Raw genomic sequence first — 21,503 nt, 5'->3', positions numbered from 1 at the left:
TGTTATGTTTTTCAGCTCCATCAAGTCATTTATATTCTTCTCTGAGTTGTTGTTTTCTTAGCACTTCGTCTAACCTTTTTTCAAGGTTCTTAGTTTCTTTGCATTGAGTTAGAACATGTTCTTTTAGCTCTGAGAAGTTTGTTATTATCCACCTTCTGAAGCCTGTTTCTGTCAATTCATCAGACTCATTTTCCATCCAGCTTTGTTCCCTTGCTGGTGAAGAGTTGTGATCCCTTCGAGGAGAGGTGTTCTGGTTTTGGGTGTTTTCATCCTTTTTGCGCTGGTTTCTTCCCATCTTCATGGAAATATCTACCTGTGGTCTTTGTAGTTGATGACTTTCGGATGGGGTCTCTGAGTGAACATCCTTTTTTTGATGTTGAAGCTATTTCTTTCTGTTTTTTAGTTTTTCTTCTAACAGTCAGGCCCCTCCACTGCAGGACTGCTGGAGGTCTACTGCAGACCCTGTTTGCCTGGGGATCACCTGTGGCAGCTGCAGAACAGTAAGGGTTGCTGCCAGTTTCTTCTTCTGTTATCTTCATCCCAAAAGGGTACCAGATGTCAGCCTGAGCTCTCCATTATGAGGTATCTCTTTGGATATATGGGGTTTGGGGAGCATCTTAAGGAGACAGTCTGTCTCTTATAGGAGCTCAAGTGCTGTGCTGGGAGCTCCATTGTTCTGTTCAGAGGTGCTGGGCAGGTATGTTTTAAGTCTGCTGCAGCACAACTCATAACCTCCTCTTTTCCCAGGTGCTCTGTCCTGGGAAGGTGGGGCTTTATTTATAAGTTCCTGATGTGCTGCTGCCTTTTTTCAGAGACGCCCTGCCCAGCAAGCAGGTAGTCTAGTCGCAGTCTGCCAGCAGAGTCATTGCTGAGCTGCCATAGTCTCTGCCCAGCTGCTGTGTAAACTTCCTTGTGGTTTTGTTTACAGAGGTACAGTTAGAACTGCCTCAGTAATGGCAGTCTGCCTCGGTAACAGTAGACTGCCTTGGTAATGGCAGACTGACTTGGTAATGGCTGATTGCTTCTGTAATGGCAGACTGCCTCTGTAATGGCAGATGCCCTTCCCCTGACTGAGCGGGACCATCCCAAGTCCAGCTATACTTGCTGCAAAACTCTCAGTCCAGAGTGTTTCAGATTGTTGGCCTTTTTGGGGGTGGGACTCACTGAGCCAGATCACCTGGCTTTCTGTTTCAGCCCCCTCTAATGGGCAGCTCTGTCTCCTAGGCATTCCAGGCACCAATTGAAATGGCAGCCCAGATTTGTGTGTTTTTGTGAAGAAACCCGTGGAGCTGGCTGAAACAGCTGTGCTGGAAACTCATTGCACTTTTCAGCCTGGGAATCTCCTGGTCTGTGAGCAGTAAAAACTCGTTTGGAAATGCAGTGATCACTCACCCTCTGCATTGTTCTCGCTGGGAACTGCACTCTAGAACTATTCGTATTCGGTCATCTTGGATCTCCCACTCCCTCCCCCACTTTTTTTTTTGAGACAAAGTTTCACTGTTGTTGCCTAGGCTGGAGTACAATGGTGCGATCTCGACTCACTGCAACCTCCGCCTCCCGGGTTCAAGCAATTTTCTGCCTCAGCCTCCTAATTTGCTGGAATTACAGATGCCGCGCACCACGCCTGGCTAATTTTTTCTATTTTTAGTAGAAATGGTGTTTCGCCATGTTGGAAGGCTGGTTTTGAACTGCTGACCTCAGGTTATCCACCCCTCTTGGCCTCCCAAAGTGCTGGTATTACAGGCGTGAGCCACCATGCCCAGCCTATGCATGTATTTTTTGAGACAGGATCTCACTTTGTCACCCAGGCTGTAGACAAATTTTCTTATTCTCACTACATTTACTCTATGATCTCTTCAAGATCTATTGTTTCTTGATTCCTCCTTTTTTTCTCTGATATAGGTCCCTTCAACTTTTCTTCCTAACATATTTAGCTTAGACTATCATTCATCATCTTAACAACTCTTTTTTTAGTACTCTCAACCTCTCTGCTCTTTTCTTTTTTTTTTTGCCCTGCAAATTTGTAATCCTAAATCATTGCAATTCTTTGCCTTCTGTATTGCTGTATAGGGAGAGTTGAATGTATTAAATTACACAACTGTACAAATGATTACTCACACAAGTTTATGGCACTCATTACAGCCAACTGAGTCCTCCAGGTTGCTTGACTTTGTTCTCTTCCTCACCCTCTTCAGTTCTTTCTCCCATTTCCTTTAGTATCTAATCTCTGTCATTCCTTTCAAAGTATTCTGCCCTCTCATGTTCAGAAGCCCACACTGACCCCTACTTTATGGAAAAAAAAACAGAAACAAACAAACAAACAAAAATCGAATTGTGGCCTCAAATTTACTAATACAGCTATTCTTACCTCCTTTACTCCTGTCTCTGATTACAATTTGGCTAGCTTCTTGTTCAAGGTGAACTTTTCTGCAGATACTCTAAATCCTATCTCTTCGTACCTCCTCTTGGATCCTGCTCTATAACAATTCTTTCTATTGGCTTCTTCAAATTAGCCATAAATATACTCAAGTATTTGCTATTTTTCAATAACAAAAATCCTTACCTATGTTTCATCTCTTCTCAATTATCATTACCACTTTTCTTACTCAAGTTTCTTCAAGGATTACTCTATTGTCCAAATTGCTATGCTTCTTTACTTCCTAATTACTCTTCAATTCACAGAAAACTGACGTCTATATCTAATACTTCATTGAATAAACTCCTCTTGTGGAAGTCACTAATCACCACTGAATTTCTAATGTAAGGATACCTTTGGTACTTATCATAGTTAACCACTTAGTAACATTTGACTTTTTTTTCCTTTGGGAAATCTTTGATTTCAGTGATATATTTTTTGGTTCTACTCCTACACCTCACTGGCCTTTTACTTTAAAAAGAAATATGCCTAACATTGTTTGATCAATAACAATAAACCAAATACTGTGCTAAGAGCTGAACATATTTAAAACAACCCTATAAATAGGTACTATTACTTTCATTTTAAAGAAAGGAGAGGGGCTTGGTGAGGTTCATTTATACACAGCCACACATGGCACGGTTAACTGCAAATTCCAGTGGCTTTATTACATCATCAGAATTTTTTTTTTTTAAGTAGCAGTGAGAAAAGTAGTTGTGAAGCATATCTTTGAACCGATAATTACTAATCTCTATTTAGAAGAGTTCATATAATCCTCTTAGGCTTGTATAGATTTTAAAGAGTATTTGAAAGACAAGAATTTTATCTTTATAATTTCCCAAAATTATAAAGCTAAAATTAACTTCATCAACAGAGCACCTACTGTCCTGTCCCATAAACGTACAGGAGATGTTCCATAAAAACCCTCCCATTAATAGAGTGAATCTATTACTTATCACATTGCAATATCCATGATCAGGGCACAAATTACATGGTAGTCATGTCTTAATAATGGGTTTAATATATGCTTCTTTATTACTTTACCAAGAAGAGACCCTAATTTAATGCAGCTAACTGAAAGGTGCATGTAGAACATCAGCTCTCAAACTTGGCTGCACACGGGAATTTCTAGAGCTTTAAAAACACACTGATATCTGAGTCCTACCCCGTAATCAGCATGGGGTGGGCTGGGCATCAGAATTTTTAGAGGCTATCAGGTTATTCTAATGGCAGTTACAGTTGAGAATCATTGATGTAAAAGACAGAGGAAAGAGTGTAATATTCATTTTGTAGTCCAAAATAAAGTAGGTTGGTGGCATGTATTCATTCACCATCAGGGTTTTGCTTACCTGTATGCCCACTTATAGGCACTAATTCTAATTGCAAAAGCAAATGATTCCCAACAGTCAGTGACCAACCAAACATACTTGATATTTGCTAATGCATTAGTTTCCAAGGGCTGCCCGTAACAAAGTACCACAAACTGGGTGGCTCTAAACAGCAAGCATTAAATGTCACACAGTTCTGGAAACTATAGAAGTCTGGAATCAGGTGTCAGCTGGGCTATGTTCTTTCTGACAACTGCAAAGGAGAGTCCTTCCTTGCCTCTTATAGTGTTTGTTGTTTGCCAGCAATTGGCATTCTTGGCTTGTAGATACATGGCAATCTTTTCCCTGTGTGTCTTCAGATTGTATTCCCTCTGGGCATGTCTGTTTCTGTATCCAAAATTTGCCCCTTTTTAATGGGGACACCAGTAGTAGTAGATTAGAGTCCACCCAATAACTTTATTTAAACTTGATTACCTCTGTACAAACCCTATTTCAAAATAAAATCACATTCTGAGATAGCAAGGGTTAGGACATCAGTATAGTCACTTTTGGGGGACAGAATTCAACCTATAACAATAGTCAACTACTGCAGATGCTAGTAACATTGCTTTAAAGCAGGAGTGCTTAACTTGGGGATGAGAAAGAATTACATCTTTATTTTCACCAACTCTCATACTGTTTCACCAACTACAGTATTTCTTACAATTATAAACATGAGTAACAAATCACAGTAGTAGTATCACTGGTTCTTGAGAGTTTGCACCCATAGAAATCACTGGTATTTTCATGTCACATTTCAGCACTTGCAGATATCCGAAAATACCACTTACAATCATCACTGGCTTGAGATTAAAGTTGTTAATGGACCTGCTGCTAGATCTAGTTATTGTATGCATTAATAATGATGCAGGCATATCATGATATATCATGACATAATATTTTCATAATTGTATTTCAGTAAAACTTATTTTGATTTAATTACATTTTATGCATTTTAACATTATTCTGAGGAACAGTCCAAATTAAAACAAAAATTACCCAAATTAAAACAAAAATCTTTCAAAACCTTAATAGGACCCTTAGTGAATTCCTATATTTCAGCCTTAAGGTTTTTTAAAATTTAGTAATCAAAGAATATACATGGCATTATGCATCAGTGTGCTTTTTCAATGTTTTTTACCATGATCCACTGTAAGAATTATGTTTTACACATAACCCAATACACAGTATTTTCTCTTTCCCACACACAAACTTGAAACAAAAGTTTACAATTACTATATATAAGAGATGTATTCTGACATTTCTATTCTACTGATTTTCATTTAAAAATACCTACCTTATTAATTTATATTAAAAATATCTACCTTATTAATTATAATTTATATTAATTATATATATCATATTTTATATTTATGTGTATAAATATAAACATATTTATATTTACAATTGTTTTAGAGTTGGTATTTAGTTGGGCAAACAGCTCAACAGCTAACCAGGCTTCATTCAGATAAACGGTAATGGATTATATAAATTTCATAATTATGATGAGAGTGCAAATTTAAACTTTACCAAATATAGGAATAAAAGAGGTAGAACAATAAATATTATAAGCCTGAATCATTTTTTATTATAAAAATGCTTTAAGTGCATAATATTTAATTTCATTGAGGTATTTCCTCATTCACTATTGTAAAATCAGGTAGAAACATTTCCCAAACTAACAATATTTACTTAACCCCAGGCTAAAAAGAATTTTACCTGTAGTAAACTCGAAGGGTCTGGATTTCCTCTTCCAGTTTTTTGTACTGTTGAACTGCAGTTTCTCTGGCTTGTTGCATAGATAACAACTTTGCCTGCAAGTAATTAATATTTTAAGAAATTCAGTATTCATTTTGGTATGATAAAATACAATACCACAGTAAGAACAGTAGTCTTAAATTACTGACAGTTAAAAAAAAACTTATGAATGTTTTTAGTAGTGTCTCATAAGTTACCATAAAATAGTCTAAATGCATTAATAATACAAACACTAAAGACATGAACATACTAAATTTGGCAACTTTGCTCATTACTAAACTTCAACCTTATTTATCTGTATCATCAGATATATGCCCTTCTGCAATGTTTAACTTTATACACAGAATTCAGAATGTGGAACATGGGTTTCAGAGCAATATCTACAGTAGAGATAAGTACAATGGGTGTTTCACATACAAATTTAATGTGGCTCCACTGCCTGATCATACTAGATTTTCTTTTAACTTTGTTAATAGTAAAACTCAGAAAATTCTAAATATGTTGTCAAGCTATCTTTGATATTTAATGTGAAAAAATACACCAGGCTACAAACTGATTCTTACAGATATGATTTAACCTCTTCAATTCCTTTTCTGTGGGGGAAAAACAAATTCCCAAAGGGGAGAATGGCAGCAACTGTGAATGCTAGCAATGTTTTATTAGAGGGGTGTAACTGTTCCTTTCTGCTATAATTTTTGAGTTTTAAAGAATGGGTAATCAGTTTTTTCAATGAGGTAGTAATTTAAAAAGAATTTGCCACCCTCCCACCATCATTCCCATTGGATTTTAAACAACACCAAAAACAGTTTTCAATATAACTTTGAAAATATGGCACTGGTAAGTCAGGTTTTAGTATTGCTTATTCAAAGTCAAATTTGCATAAAATGGTTATCTTTCACTTTGCTTTAAATTGTATTTGAAAGGTAACACAAACTGTTGTCACAAACCTCACAAACTAGGACACCACCACCAATTAAAAAGTTATAGAAAGTTTGAAGTCACAGGTTCAGAATTTTGCTGAATTCATATAATTTCACTGGAATTATTTTTTTGTTTAAGAATGAAGTCATAAGAAAACTTGTGAAATCTTGATTATAGGAAAATTAGTCAATGAAAGAAAAGTGAACATTACACAATGCCACTTTTCTATTTTAATAATAGAGAATTTTAAAAACATGTAGCAATTTGGACCTTTGCATATAAGTTTTAGCATTAAGATTAATTTGTTCTCTGAACTGGTAAATTCTACCAAATTTTAATTTCATAGTTAAATTTAAGATGTTTGAATGTGTAACATGCCATATTCCATAATTATAGATAAAACATTCTAAAAAAAAGGGAAAAGCATATAAAGTAAAAATTGATGGCTGGTTCTTAAGGTCAAAGAATGAAAGCTTTTCCAATTTTCAGTATACCATAAAATGTGATTAAAATGGTAACTTGGAAGACAAAGATACCCACTGTGACTAATGGCAGGTCAAAAAGAATCACACACATCACATTCAACTTAGAAAACTTCAGACTTCAAACATGCAGTTAAGGAATATCAAATATTGAACAGGTAATAGAGATTTTACTAAATAAATATGTGCCAGTGCTACATATATACAAATGTTGAAATAAGATGATTGTTTTGAAGTCTTTTACTTGGTACCTGTGCACAGAAACCAAAACCAAAACCAACCAACAAAACACGAATTCTTGTAAAAAAACACTAAAATGTAGTTTTTGCTTAGACATTTTCATAATGAAAATGGGATTGTGATAACTTTAAATTCCCATGCTTAAGATGTTATTGAACATTTCATGTTCTCCTCCCACATTTAGTTGACTATGAAAACTTGATGTTGCTTTATGATAATTCAATTTCTTAACTCCCAGTATCTAATTTTCTTCCTAGACCCTAGTGACTATGTTTAAAGCTATTATAAACTTTCTGGCTTCACAATATCCTTACTTTCTCAGACATATGCTTACCTGGCAGCATTTCTTTTTTGGAAAATACCCCTACCCTATACTAGAGTGATCTTGTTCAGTCTTTGTGGCTAGAATGAACTTCATCCCCCATCACCTCAGGTATACAATCCAGGTTGTCTAATTGAAGTATTGCATCCCACTAGCCCCAGAAGAAAACTGCGTCCTGACGATATCACTTCTACTCTTGAATCCACATATGTCTGAAAACAGATCCAGATCTGCTTCCTGGACTTCCAGGGTATATAAATCGTTCATTGGGAGGTAAGTTGGAGGGTGACTCAGGCTAGTTTGAGTTGGGTATCTGTTGCATGCATTGTTAAAACATTTAACCAATTTAAATGTGCTATTTACTTCTATAGTATTTCCTTGATTGATATTAATATCATATAATTCTATCATATTATAGGTCAGAAAGAAATTTTGTATCAAAAATATCAAGGAAATTAGCAAACAAGATATATTCGTCTTTTTCTTTCTGGCATCCTATTCCCATATTTCTGGAAATTATTTTTATATTTCACTTATGTGTATACTTGCAAAAATAAACGCATGCATCAAACAAAAACTAACAAAACTCAGTGTAAGAGAATATACAATGTAAAGTAAATCTCCCACTTCCTATCCTTAGTACTACAAATCCCTTCTCCTGAGATTACTAGTTACCTGTCTAGTTGTTGTACATCCTTCCAGAGATCGTTCCATACATATATAAGCATATATGGATACTTGTAAATAAATTACCCCTATTTACAAAATTGATAGCACTTTATACATACTGTTATAAATCCTGCTTTAATTTTTTTTCAAAAATTGCTATTTTGTTTCACATAAAAAAAAAATTCAGCTGGTTACCATGGCTCATGCCTATATGGTAGCTCATGCTTCATTTCCCAGTGCTTTGGGAACCTAAGATGGGAGAATACTTGAGCCCAGGAGGTTGAGACCAGCCTGGGCAACATAGCAAAGTCTCGTATCTACAAAAAATTTTTAAGAATTAGCCAGGTGTGGTGGTGCACACCTGCAGTCCCAGCTACTCCGAAGGCTGAGGCAGGAGGATTGCTTGAGCCCAGAAATTCAAGGCTGCAGTGAGCTATGATCACATCACTGCACTCCAGCCTGGTTGACAAAGTGAGACCCTGTCTCTAAGAAAAAAAAACAAAAACCCTATCCCATTCCACGTATCACACTCGTCAGTCACATTCCCTTTCTTCCTTCTAAGCACCAAAGGAAAACACATTTGGGTTCATCATTTTTAAGAATATTTTATACTTTTACTATAGTATAAACATTTTACCAAGTATAACTTTTTATTTTTATAGTCATATTTTAGGTAAAATTTTATCAAAGTAAAACATACATGCAACATAAGTACACACATGGATTTTTCAATGTCAGATGTACTGAGTTGTAATTCATGCAAAGTAAAGATTTACCCATTTTCAGTATATAGTTCTGTAAATTTTGACAAAGTTATCTAGTCTTGACATACAATATTCCTGTTACCCCAAAATGGTCCTTGTGCAACATTGGAGTCAATACCCTCTTTTTACACATAGCCTCTGGCAATCAGTGATGTGATTTTTGTCACTATAGTTTTGCCTTTTTAAGAATGTCATATAAATGGAATCATACAGTATACAGTCTTTTGAGTCTAGTTTCTTTCACTTAAAGATAATTTTTTTGAGATTCATCCATATTATTTTATGTACCGGTAGTTTATTCCTTCATATCACTGAGTAGTATTCAATTGCATGAATGTATCACAATCTGCATAATCTGCAGTTAGACATTTGGCTGATTTCTAGTTCTCTGACAATAACTAATAAAGCTGCTACAAATATCTACATATAGGTCATTTTTCTAGAAATATAACTTTGTTTCTTCTGGGTAAATACCTAAGAGTGAAATTGCTGAGTCCTGTGGTGTGTGTTTGCACTTTATGTATACATATAAAGTTATATACTTTATTAAAAAACTGCCAAACTTTCTGCCTAAAATGATATCACTTTAAGGTATCCATGCTTAACTACAATCAATGCCACTTGTTGACTTCCTACTCTGAGTTAGGCATTCTTTCAAGTGCTTAAAATATATTACTATATTCTCATAACCAACCTATAAGGTAGTTGCTGTTATCCCTATTTTGCAAGATATAAAACATAGGTTCATGGAGCTTAAGTGATTTCTAATTATAACAGAGCAAGTAACTGGTAGAAGTCAAATAGAAATTCAGACCCCTTTGTTCCAAAATACATATTTTCTTTTTATATCACTGTATACATTATATATAAATTATATAATTAGAGGTGACACAAGGGAATTAAATCATCATGTGATAACAGAGTTAATGACAATAAGGAAAGTTTACAGAATAATCAGAGTGTATTTTACTACACCTTATGTGATTGAAAAATGGGTTCGTTAACTGATGTTAGGTTAGTCTTACAGTTACCTATCTTGATATCAGTCTTGACCAATGACATCTAAATAGGACAGTCAATAGTACTGGGACTGTATCAGAAATGAACTACATTGTTTCCTTAGTGTTTAATCTAGTAACTCAGAATGACAAAGAAAAGACTACATTGTTCACATCACTAAGCACTATTCTTAATCAGTATTGTGGAGAAATCACTTTTATCTCTCTTTGAGATCTTGTTATGTTTGGCTTAAATGTGTTTTTAATAGTTATAGTCTGATACAGTTAAGTCTTCTCTTGGTAACTCCAAGACCATGAATGGAAATTGGTTTTTATCTTAGAACAGACACATTTGATGTTATGTGTGATGTCTGGTAAATAAAGAAGCATACAGTACAAATTAAATCATAGAAGAAAATAATTTTAGACTTGGAAAGGTTCTCAGAGGTAATACGGAACCTTACTTTTATAGAGGAGGAAATTGTTTTTAATACAACATGTTCAGGGAAATGTTTGGAAATTGTCCAAGGTTTCATAGCAGGTTAGAAAGAACGTTGGAACTAACAAGTATCCAGAAAACATTGCTTATTTTACCAAAGAAGACCACATTTCAATATGGTATAATTTAATAGGTATGTTAGTTATTTTAATAGAATTATTTTCCAGAGTAACTGTAAATATATATGATTGAGCTAGCACTATTAAACACATCTATATCTAATTGGATATCTTCAAACAATACATCAAGTTACACGACTGCTCAAACAATATGACTATAGAACTACTAAGATTTTAATTTTTAACCTCAGAAGAAGGTTAAGAACCTAGCAGAAAAGAAACATAACTAAATAGCTCGTATAAGGAAACTCAAAGAGTTAAAAGCTGTTTTCAAAAGGATAAAAATGACCAGGTTTCAATTAAACCTCCACTTCATAGGAAGGCTTGGATGCTTACCATTGTGCATTACCATAGTATATTGTTCTTTAGAGCTGATTCCTTAGAGCTTGTTCTATTTTGTCCTCATGTCCTGTCTTTCTGTTATCCGACCAGAGATAATGAGGTTCCTCAATCAAAGTCATATATGCACTGTTGAGTGATATATGAAATAGTCTGACATGATGAGAGAGAGAAGAAAAGAGTTTGTGGAGGAAGCAGAACTCAAAACATTCATAGGCAGAAAGTGATTCATGGGCAGTGAGCAGAAGCAATGGAGGAGAGAAAGGCAAGGTAGAGAGATGTATGCCAAAACGACAGTGCAGCAATGGTAATTAAGAGAATGTTCTATGGAACCAGAATGGCTGGGGTCACATCCTTTCTTCACCACCTACAAACTGTCCTATCTTGGCAAGTTAGCAAATCTTTATGTACCTCAATTTCCTCACCTACAAAATGGGGTAACTATACTTTATATCTTAGAGGGTGGATGTTAGGAAGAACTAAGTTAAAATCTGTAAAACACAACAGTGTCTGGCACATAGTAAATGCTTTAATAAGTGATTATTAAATAAACAGTAGGAAAACAAAAACTAGCTGGATCACTCAGCATATAAGGAAGCAGGAGATGTGCTGCAAAACAAGTAAAGAAAATAAATAAGACATTTATGCAGCTGACAAACATATGAAAAAAAGCTCATCATCACTGGTCATTAGAGAAATACAAATCAAGACCACAGGCAGATATCATCTCACACCATTTAGAATGGCAATCATTAAAAAATCAGGAGACAACAGATGCTGGAGAGGAAGTGGAGAAATAGGAATGCTTTTACTCTGTTGGTAGGAGTGTAAATTAGCTCAACCATTGTGAAAGACAGTGTGGCAATTACTCAAGGATCCAAAACTAGAAATACCATTTGACCCAGCAATCCCAGCAATCTGGGTATATACCCAAAGGATTATAAAACATTCAGTTATAAAGACACATGCACGTGTATGTTTACTGCAGCACTGTTTACAATAGCAAAGACTTGGAACCAACCCAAATGCCCATCAATGATAGACTGGATAAAGAAAATATAGCAAATATACACCATGGAATACTATGCAGCCATAAAAAAGGATGAGTTCATGTCCTTTGCAGGGACATGGATGAAGCTGGAAACCATCATTTTCAGCAAACTGACACAAGAACAGAAAACCAAACACCGCATGTTCTCACTCATAAGTGGGTGCTGAATAATGAGAACACATGGACACAGGGAGGAGAACATCATACACTGGGGCCTGTTGGGGCACAGGGGTGGTAGGGGAGGGATAACAGGGGGTGGAGATTGGGGAGGGCTAACATTAGGAGAAATACCTAATGTAGATGATGGGGGAATGAATGCAGCAAACCACCATGGTACGTGTAACATGTACTATGTAACAAACCTGCACGTCCTGCACATGTACCCCAGAACTTAAAGTATAATAAATAATTTTTTTAATTGTAAAAAAATAAAATTTAGTGTAAATCTAGCTTGTACCCTGAAAACCTTTCCACATACTAAAAGATGTCCAGTCCCTGAGAAATCTTGCTGTTTATAGTCCTCCTCATGATTCTATCTTCACCAAAAAGTCTTTCTTGACCAAGGTAACTAGGAGAGTTTTCTTGTTCTTTGTCATAGATCACGTAATTTTCCTTCCCAACAAAATTAGTACAGTTACACACAGAATAATAACGCTTTGGTCAACAACAAACCACATATATGACTATAGTTCCTTAAAAGTATAAGACCATATTTTTACTGTACTTTTTCTATGTGTAGATATGTTTAGATACATAAAATACTTGCTGTTGTCTTACAGCTGTACATGCTGTACAAGTTTGTAGCCTAGGAGCAATAGGCTATACCACATAACCTAGGTGTGTACTAGGCTATACCACCTAGGTTTGTGTAAATACACTCTATCATGCCCATACAATGATGAAATCACCTAAAGATACATCTCTCAAAATGTATCCCCACTGTTAAGTGATGCACAACTGTATACAAAATGTCATATTTTTGAAGAATCTCCTTTTCATATATGTCATAGAATTTTCAATGATCACATGTAAAAACAGAATACATTTTTAAGACTTTATTTTAAGGAATTCATTAAGTTTAATATAAGTTGGATTCTGTTTATCATTAACACAATACCAGCATTTATAATATGTTAAATATGTATAGTGACATGTGATTTATAAGAATTATACTATATTATCTAATTTGAGATAGTAGGAGCTTGAATACTTACATTGAATGCTATTTCTATCATTTTAGGAGATAAAAATAAGAGTTAGAGAGGTTATTAACTACGTAGATTGTTAATGAGGGGGCAAATCCTGGTCTTCTTTCAAGTCCTAACGATATGGTACTACAGTTATACATAGAATCAGCAAATTAGGAAAACACGCCAGACACTGTTCTAAGTGTATTATACATTCACCTATTATTTTTCACAAGATATTGTATAGTAGCTACTATTACTATTCTCAGTATATAGATGAGGAAAATGTTACTTCTCTTACTTAAATGTCAGCCAGCTAATGAATGATGGAGTAAGGGTTTGAACTCAGGAATTGTAGCCCAAGTCTCTCTTTTTAACTACTGTGCTACAAACACTAAACAAAATTTGGTGCTTTAAAAAAATCTGCGCTAATTTTTATCAATGAATTATATTACCTAATTTTATTTAAATAAATTGGTATAAGAATTTTTTTTAACATAACTCATATAGTTATGATAAGATGGCACCTAAATCTTTCTTGGAAGCACATATGTAATTTTTGGATGTTAGTCCATTTAGTGACAAAAGGCCATCTATGGTATTTCCCTCAACTTTACAGACCCCTGGCAAAAAAAAAAAGTAGTATTACAGTTTCTCAGAAATATTAGCAATAGTATATAATTTATTTTTAAGGAATAATGATGGTGAGGACTTCTCTCTACTGCAGTACTAACTCCCAAAGAATCCTATTCTTTTTTGGGGGCAGAGGTGGCACAAATTTCCAAGCATTTATCCATTTACACACATGCAGGTAAGATAGAGAGAAAAGAAATCTCTCTCTACTGGATCTAGCAATGATTCAGCAAGTGTTTGTTCTGCTTGCTTTGCAAGTGTGTTTTTAAGACACTATTCTCAGTCGACTAGCCTGAGTTCCATTTTGTGCTTGTTTCCTAGTACTGGGCTTAATCTTGAATCCAGACCGGTACCTGTTTACTTGGATTCAGGTTCTGCCTAAACTTATACCCCCCAAAGTATTGTATTACTTCAGCTTTTTCAAACACTAAATACTAAGATATGGAAGCATAAACATGTAATTGTGCTTCTATATCAACAAAAACAAAGAAGAAACCTTAAAGCAGTAAAAGATAAATTATTTGTTATTTAAAAACAATTCTCAATAAGATTAACAGTGAACTTCTTATAAGAAACCATGGAGGCCAGAGGCAGTAAGATGGCATATTCAAAGTGATGAGAGAAAAGACATGAAGAGATATTTCACTAGAGAAGATATCTATATGGCTGACAAACATGATACACATGCTTAACATCACTAGTTTTCAGGGACATAAGATTTAAATCTTAATATGCTGTCACTTAATCCACAATTGAAGAGGTAAAATTAAAATGATTAATAATAGTAGAATATACTGGCTAAGATGTGAAATGACTAGAAATCTCTTACATTTTGGGTGAGTGTATAAATTAGTTTTACACTTTTAGGAAACATTTGGACTATTGATAATGAATGGCCTACTATAGAAATATGTCACTAACTAAACTGGGAGAAGTCAACTTGTCTTTTCACATGTATTCTGGGTATTAATAAAGACTATATTATATTAGATTTGATTTTTAATAAAGTCACTAAAATTATAGGTTAATAATCCTTAATTCACAAGACAAAAACCCCAACATTTCTGAAAACAGAAAATAACTTAAAAAATTTTTTGGGTACTGAAATCAACTGATGTTAAACCTGGGAAAACTGATTTAAAGCTATTTATGGTCTTCCTTTATCTCACTTAATGTAAATATTTACAGTTTTTGCAGAAATATTGTGTTTGGTTAGTTTTTAACTTATATGTGACTCCCCAGCATTGTTGCAGGGCTTTGAAAAGCCAGTAGCCTTGAGGCGCTATGTTTATGGGATAAAACAGCCTAGCAAAAGCCTTTTAAACTACGGTGTTTTAGGACCTGCCTTATTTCCCAATCCCGCACTCCAACTAGATGTTGTTACTTGATCCTACCTGTGGTCTCATGCCCACATGTCTCTTATCTGGGAGCAGTTATCCTGAGCATGATAGGAAGAATAATGTCTCCCAAAGAGGTCCACATCTTATTCACCAGAACCTGTGAATGTGTTAGGTTATATAAAAGAGGAGATTTAAGGTTAGAGGTGGAATGAAAGTTGCTAATCAGGTGACCTTGAGATGGAGATTATGCTGGATTATCTGGGTAAACCCAATATAATCACAAGTATACTTACAAGTGGAAGAGGGAGGCAAAGAGTAAGAACCAGAGAGATGGCAGCATAGGAAAAATTATACTGGCTACATTACTGACATTGAAGACGAAAGGGGGCCACAAGTCAAGGAACATGGATAGCTTCTAGAAGCTGGAAAACTTGAGACAACTTTTGGCGTATCTTCTTATTTCCTTTATGAAGTTCTTTTTTTTGCTATTGCTGTTTGTCTCAATATTTATATTAACATTCATATTTAAATGATTAATACTATTAAAATAATAAATTAAATTTATATTCCTTTTTAAACCATTAGCTCCTTGAGAGTTGGAACTAAGCACACATATGCATGCTTTTATATATGGTACAAATAAAGATGTGCATTAAATATTTGACAATATTAAAATGAGTGTAAACCATTCATGCTGGCATTTAAGGCCTTCCACAATCTTGCATTTAACTGTCTCTTATTCCTTCACCTTCACTTTAGCCGAGGACCTTCCATAAATTCTCCCTAATTGTAATATTCCCTCCACTAGAAAGCAAATCTATGCCATGCTATCAAATCTGTATCAATCCTTCAATGTCCATTTTAATTATTACTTCTTACATAAAGCCCTTTCTTGATTATCTTCCCCATTCCAGAAAATTTTTCACCTCTAAAATCCTTAGTAATATTTTTTAAATTTTATTTTACATGAATGTTTTATGAAGTATAATATACAAAAAGAAAAGTTCAGGGCTCAATGAATTTTCATGAAGTGAGCATACCTGTTTAACCAGAAACTAGATAAATAATAGAATTATTTCCACCATCTTCAAACATCCTCATGCCTCTACCTAATCTTCACCTTCCCTAAAGGCAACCATCATCTTGACTATCTTGACTTCTACCATCATAGGTCAGTTGTGACTGTTTTGAACTTTATGTCAATAGAATAACATAATATTGAATAATATAATATGTATTCTTTTTTGTTTTCTTTGGTCAACATTAATCTTGTGAGATTCATACATGTTGTTTCTTGTTCTTTATTATACAGTATACAATTATAACTGCTGTACATTATCTAATGACCACAAATATATCACAATTTATTTATCTATTCCATTCCAATGATAAGCCTTTGGGTTGTTTTGCCTTAGTGATTTTTAAACCCTTTCTTTATGACAACTATCTCAACCTATCTTACACTACAGTTATTTACATACACACATGTCAAAGTAGGGACTATGTAGTAATCCAAAAACATGAATACAGTGCTCAGCGCATACCAGATGCTTTGTATATACTGTTGAAGTATAGTATTACACATTATGACGTCAAAATTAAAACAGATAAGCATTTCACATTTTCAAAGAGCTCCCACATACATTGTTTCATTTGAAATGATAGGCAGTAATACTACAGGGTGGTTAAGAGCAAGGTCTTTGGAGTTAAGCAAATTTGGGTTAGGCTACCAACAATCAGCTCTATGAGTGAACAAGTTAAGGCTTCTGAACCTCTATTTTCTCACTGGTAGCATGAAAATGATAATATCCATCTCATAGGATTATTATGCAATAATAAAAAGAGAGAACTTACTATCTCATATAGCCATATCAAAGTGAATATGTAAGCTATATAAGAGGCACAATTGAATCTTTGGTGTGATATGATTATGAAGTAACTGATGTCTGTAAGGAACAGCACCGTACTAAGTGACAGGCGAATAAGGTGAGAAAGGACTTCTATCTACTGCAATAACTAACTCCCAAGGAATCTTATTCTGTTTTGGGGGCAGGGGTGGCACAAGTTTCCAAGTATTTATCCATTTACACACATGCAGGTAACATAGAGAGAAAAGAAATCTCTCTCTACTGGATCAAGCAATGATTTCAGCAAGTGTTTGTTATAGACTAGGGTTAGTTGAAGCCATGTGGTAGTCTAGACTAGGGTTATTAAGGACCATAAAATAAATATTTTAGCTTTGTGGGCCATACAGTCTCTGGACCAAGGATTCAACTGCTATTGTAACAAGAAAGTGGCCATAGACAATATGTTAATGAACAGACATGGCTGTGCTCCAATAAAACTTTATTTTTAAAAACAGTCAGCTGGTCCAGAGGCCATAGTTTACCAACCATAGAGAACTAGAGTGGCCACAGATTTACACAAGGCCCAGAATCCCTGATGATCTTTTTAAGTTTTTGGTTAGTTGCCAGATACCTGAAAACATGAGGAATGGAAACGCTAAACACATTGTCAATACATTTGACCTGTTTAGAATGAACATATTTTTAGGGGCAATGAAAGAAAATATCTATTTTCTTTTTGCTTTAGAACAGGTTATTTAGAGTAAATAATGGTAGGATGGGGAAAAAAAATTCATGTGGTTATACGGAATCATGTGCTGTGTACTATCAACGCATCGCAACAGGAAACCATTCTGTCAGGGAGACGTGACTTCAGCTATTAAATACAATGCAAAATAAACAAAATGTTAAAATGTCATAGTTTCAAACTGTATTTTGTCTGATATTAATACAGCTATTAACAACATTCTTTTGAACAGTGTTTGTCTGACATGTTTATTTTTTAAATTTTAATCTATTTTATATGCCTAGGTTTAGATGTGACTCTTGTAAAAAGCATATTTTTTCCAGTTAAACAATCTTTGTTTTTAACGAGAACATTTGGTCTTTTGACATTTGAAGAAATTTCAAATAAATTTGGCTTTATATCTATCATCCTGTTGCATGTTTTCTACTTGTCCCGCTATTTCTATGTTACATTTTTAAAATAAAAAACATCTATTCATGCTGACTTTAGAATGGATTCATTTATTATCATCCCATTTCCCTCTATTTACTTTTGAATGCCATACATTCATTTTCTATTCTTTTAATGGTTATCTCAGAAATTACAAGATATAGCTTGGCTTATCAAAAATCTAATATTAATACTCTTGGACAGTAGGAGGACCTAAAAATCCTTTAACTCTATTTACTTGTCTCCTAATTTATTTGCTATTTTAAAAATGTATTTTAATTCTTTTTACATAGTTTCAAACCCCCCAAAATATTATTATTTTGTTGAGCCAATATTCATTTATACTAGTCACTTTTCTTTTGGGTTCTGATTTCTTCCTGGTTGGGAGGTTCCTTATAGAAGCATGTACCTGTGTGCCTAAACAACAGCTCCTGAAAGTTTCTTTAATACAAATCTGAAATGATTAACTCAGTTTTCAGTTTTCTGAAAATGTCTTTATTTTATATTCATTCTTGAAGGATATTCATGCTGGGTATATAATTTTAAACAGGCAGTTATTTTCTTTTGTACATTTAAAGCATTATTCTAGGCCGGGCGCGGTGGCTCACGCCTGTAATCCCAGCACTTTGGGAGGCCGAGGCGGGTGGATCACGAGGTCAAGAGATCGAGACCATCCTGGTCAACATAGTGAAACCCCGTCTCTACTAATACAAAAAAAAAAAAAATTAGCTGGGCACGGTGGCGCGTGCCTGTAATCCCAGCTACTCAGGAGGCTGAGGCAGGAGAATTGCCTGAACCCAGGAGGCGGAGGTTGCGGTGAGCCGAGATCGCGCCATTGCACTCCAGCCTGGGTATCAAGAGCGAAACTCCGTCTCAAAAAAAAAAAAAAAAAAAAAAAAAAAAAAAAAAAAATAAAGCATTATTCTAATGTCTCCTGACTTCCACTGTTCTGTTCAGAGGTCATCTTTAAGTCTAACTGTTGCTCATTTGAAAGGAATCTGTATTTTTCCTTTGACTGGCTACTTTTATAATTTTATGTTAGAATGCTAGATGTTTAGAATTCTTTGATGTCAGAATTCTTCAGTTTGATTATGGTGTGATTGGATTTAGATTTCTTATCTTGCTGTGGATAGATATTTTCCATCAGTTTTAGAAAAATCTCGGTCATTTTCAGCTCTAATGATGCTTTTCCTGCATTGCTTATATTCTCTCCTTTTTGGAGCCCAATTAAATGCTTACTGAACCATCTGACTGTAAATCTCCTAATTTTTTATTCATCCATCTGTGTTAAATTATGAGTAATTTTTCAGATATATTCCAACATCTGTCTTCCAGTGCACTATTTTTTTTTTTTTTTTTTTGCTGTGTATAATCTGGTGATCAAGATCTCGCAGAATGTTTTATTTCTAAATAATTTTTTGTCTTTTTTTGTAAGAACTTGCAACTTTTTTTTCCAGCTTTGCCTAGTGTTTCCTAGAAAGCACCTGTGGATTACTTAGGGTTGTGATTCATACTCTATTTATTTAAATATCATTTAAGCATTTCATACATAGCTACTTATATTCTTTAGATGACTTTATTATTTGTTTCTTTTTGTTGTGCTGTGTCTGATGACTGTCATTCATGATGGTTTTCTTCCTGATGTGCTTGACTGATCTTTAATTTTGAATTCAAATTTTCCCAGTAACAATCTTGGGAATCCTGTTGGACTAAATTGGGTATGTCTTCTTCCAAGGAGTACTTGTGTCTGTTTCATGAGGGAGCCAGGGAGAAAATTCCTAAAGTTCAAGAGGCCTGAATTAATGCAGGAGTTTCTGGTTCAGCTCCCTAACTAACCAAGGATTGGGACCACAACGAAGATACAAAATATTCCTATAGATATGTGTTCTTAGTGCAGCTCTGGTCCTTCTGTGTGCTTATCATAGGGGAGGGAGTGGCCTTTGGTTCATCTCTCATTTTTTGGTGAAGTGAAATCTTTAGACATTTCCTCTACTTTTTTGTGAGAAAAGCAATGCTGGCATGGATGCAACTGCTCCATCCAGGACATAGCAGTTTAGCAGCAGAAGGGTCCCTGCAGTATCTGCCTGCCACACTGCAGGAAGCAGAAGTCTATGTTGAAAGTTAACACATATCACAACCATAAAAAATAGAACCAAACTGTTTATAATTCTCACCTTTGGTAGATCAGCTTGTTTTGTCTGTCTTTTAAAATAATTTTTCTGACTTTTTTTTTTCTTTTGAGACAGGGTCTCCCTATGACACCCAGGCTGCAGTGTAGTGGTGTGATCTCAACTTACTGCAGCCTCGACCTCCAGGGCTCAATGATTCTGCAACCTCAGCCTCCTGGATAGCTGGGACTATAGGTGTGTACCCAGCTAATTTTTGTTGAGATGGGATTTCATCATGTTGTCCAGGCTGGTCTCAAACTCCTGGCTCAAGTGATCTGCCTGACTTGACCTCCCAAAGTACTGAGACTACAGGTGTGAGCCACTGTATCTGATCTTGTTTTTAAATAAAAAGTATACAACAAGCAAAGTTTCAGATTGACATTTTCAAGTATTTTTCTGAAAATAAGACAATGTGAGGATTTCTAGTCTAAAATCACAAGATACGAAGAGTAAAGTAAAATTTTGGATATAATCACTCTAATTTTTTTTCTCTTTTAACATTGTTTTTTAGAAATAGTGGGAGTCGAGTATGGTGGCTCATGCTTGTACTTCCACCACTTTGGGAGAGTGAGGCAGAAGGACCATTTGAGGCCAGGAGTTTTAGACCAGTGAGGGCAACACAGTGAGGCCATGTCTCTACAAAACAAAAATCAAAAATTAGCCATGGTGGTGCACACCTGTAGTTTCAGTCACATGGGAGGATGAGGCAGGAGGACTACTTGAGTCCAGAATTCCAGGTTACAGTGAGCCATGATTGCACCACTGCACTCCAACCTGGGTGACAGAGTGAGACCTTGTCGCCAAAAAAAAAAAAAAAAAGAAAGAAAGAAAGAAAAGAAAAGATAAAGTGTACTGGGAGATAGTACCAAAGATTGGTTAGATAAGAATTTTGATTAAATGATTAAGAATAATACAAGGTAAATTTCCAATATTATCATTTTTAAGCTGAGTATTAGCTTGTGTGACAATATCTTTCCTGTCTAAATAGTGGTCTCTCATGTACTACATTAAACATTATATAAGAATTATTTAAATAAGAACTATTCAAAGCAGTTTAATCCTTACAGGAGCTAGTGTGGTTCAGTTGAGCGATGTGTGTTATAAATCTCTGATATCCAATAACTGCCACATATTCTAACTTACATATAGTTAGAGGTTATCATAATGCCACTCTTTAAAAGGAATATGTAACTAATTATATAATTGATA

The 21,503-nt window shown here is 34.9% G+C and overlaps 1 protein-coding gene across 10 annotated transcripts in view; it reads right to left on the bottom strand.

The window, feature by feature from the left end:
- Nucleotides 1-21,503, bottom strand: part of MIPOL1 (mirror-image polydactyly 1) — a 365,075-nt gene that overhangs the window by 131,761 nt on the left and 211,811 nt on the right. For all 10 annotated transcript variants that reach the window (XM_064365793.1, XM_012469139.3, XM_012469173.3 and 7 more), the window contains one exon: nucleotides 5,503-5,597. In XM_064365793.1, coding sequence (XP_064221863.1) covers nucleotides 5,503-5,597 — 95 coding nt within the window. The remainder of the gene's footprint in view (nucleotides 1-5,502; nucleotides 5,598-21,503) is intronic.

Source organism: Aotus nancymaae, unplaced genomic scaffold (genome assembly GCF_030222135.1).
Source record: "Aotus nancymaae isolate 86718 unplaced genomic scaffold, 86718_ANA_hifiasm-v0.15.2.pri h1tg000062l, whole genome shotgun sequence".
Lineage (NCBI taxonomy): Eukaryota > Metazoa > Chordata > Mammalia > Primates > Aotidae > Aotus > Aotus nancymaae.
This window is presented reverse-complemented; position numbering and strand designations above follow the sequence as displayed.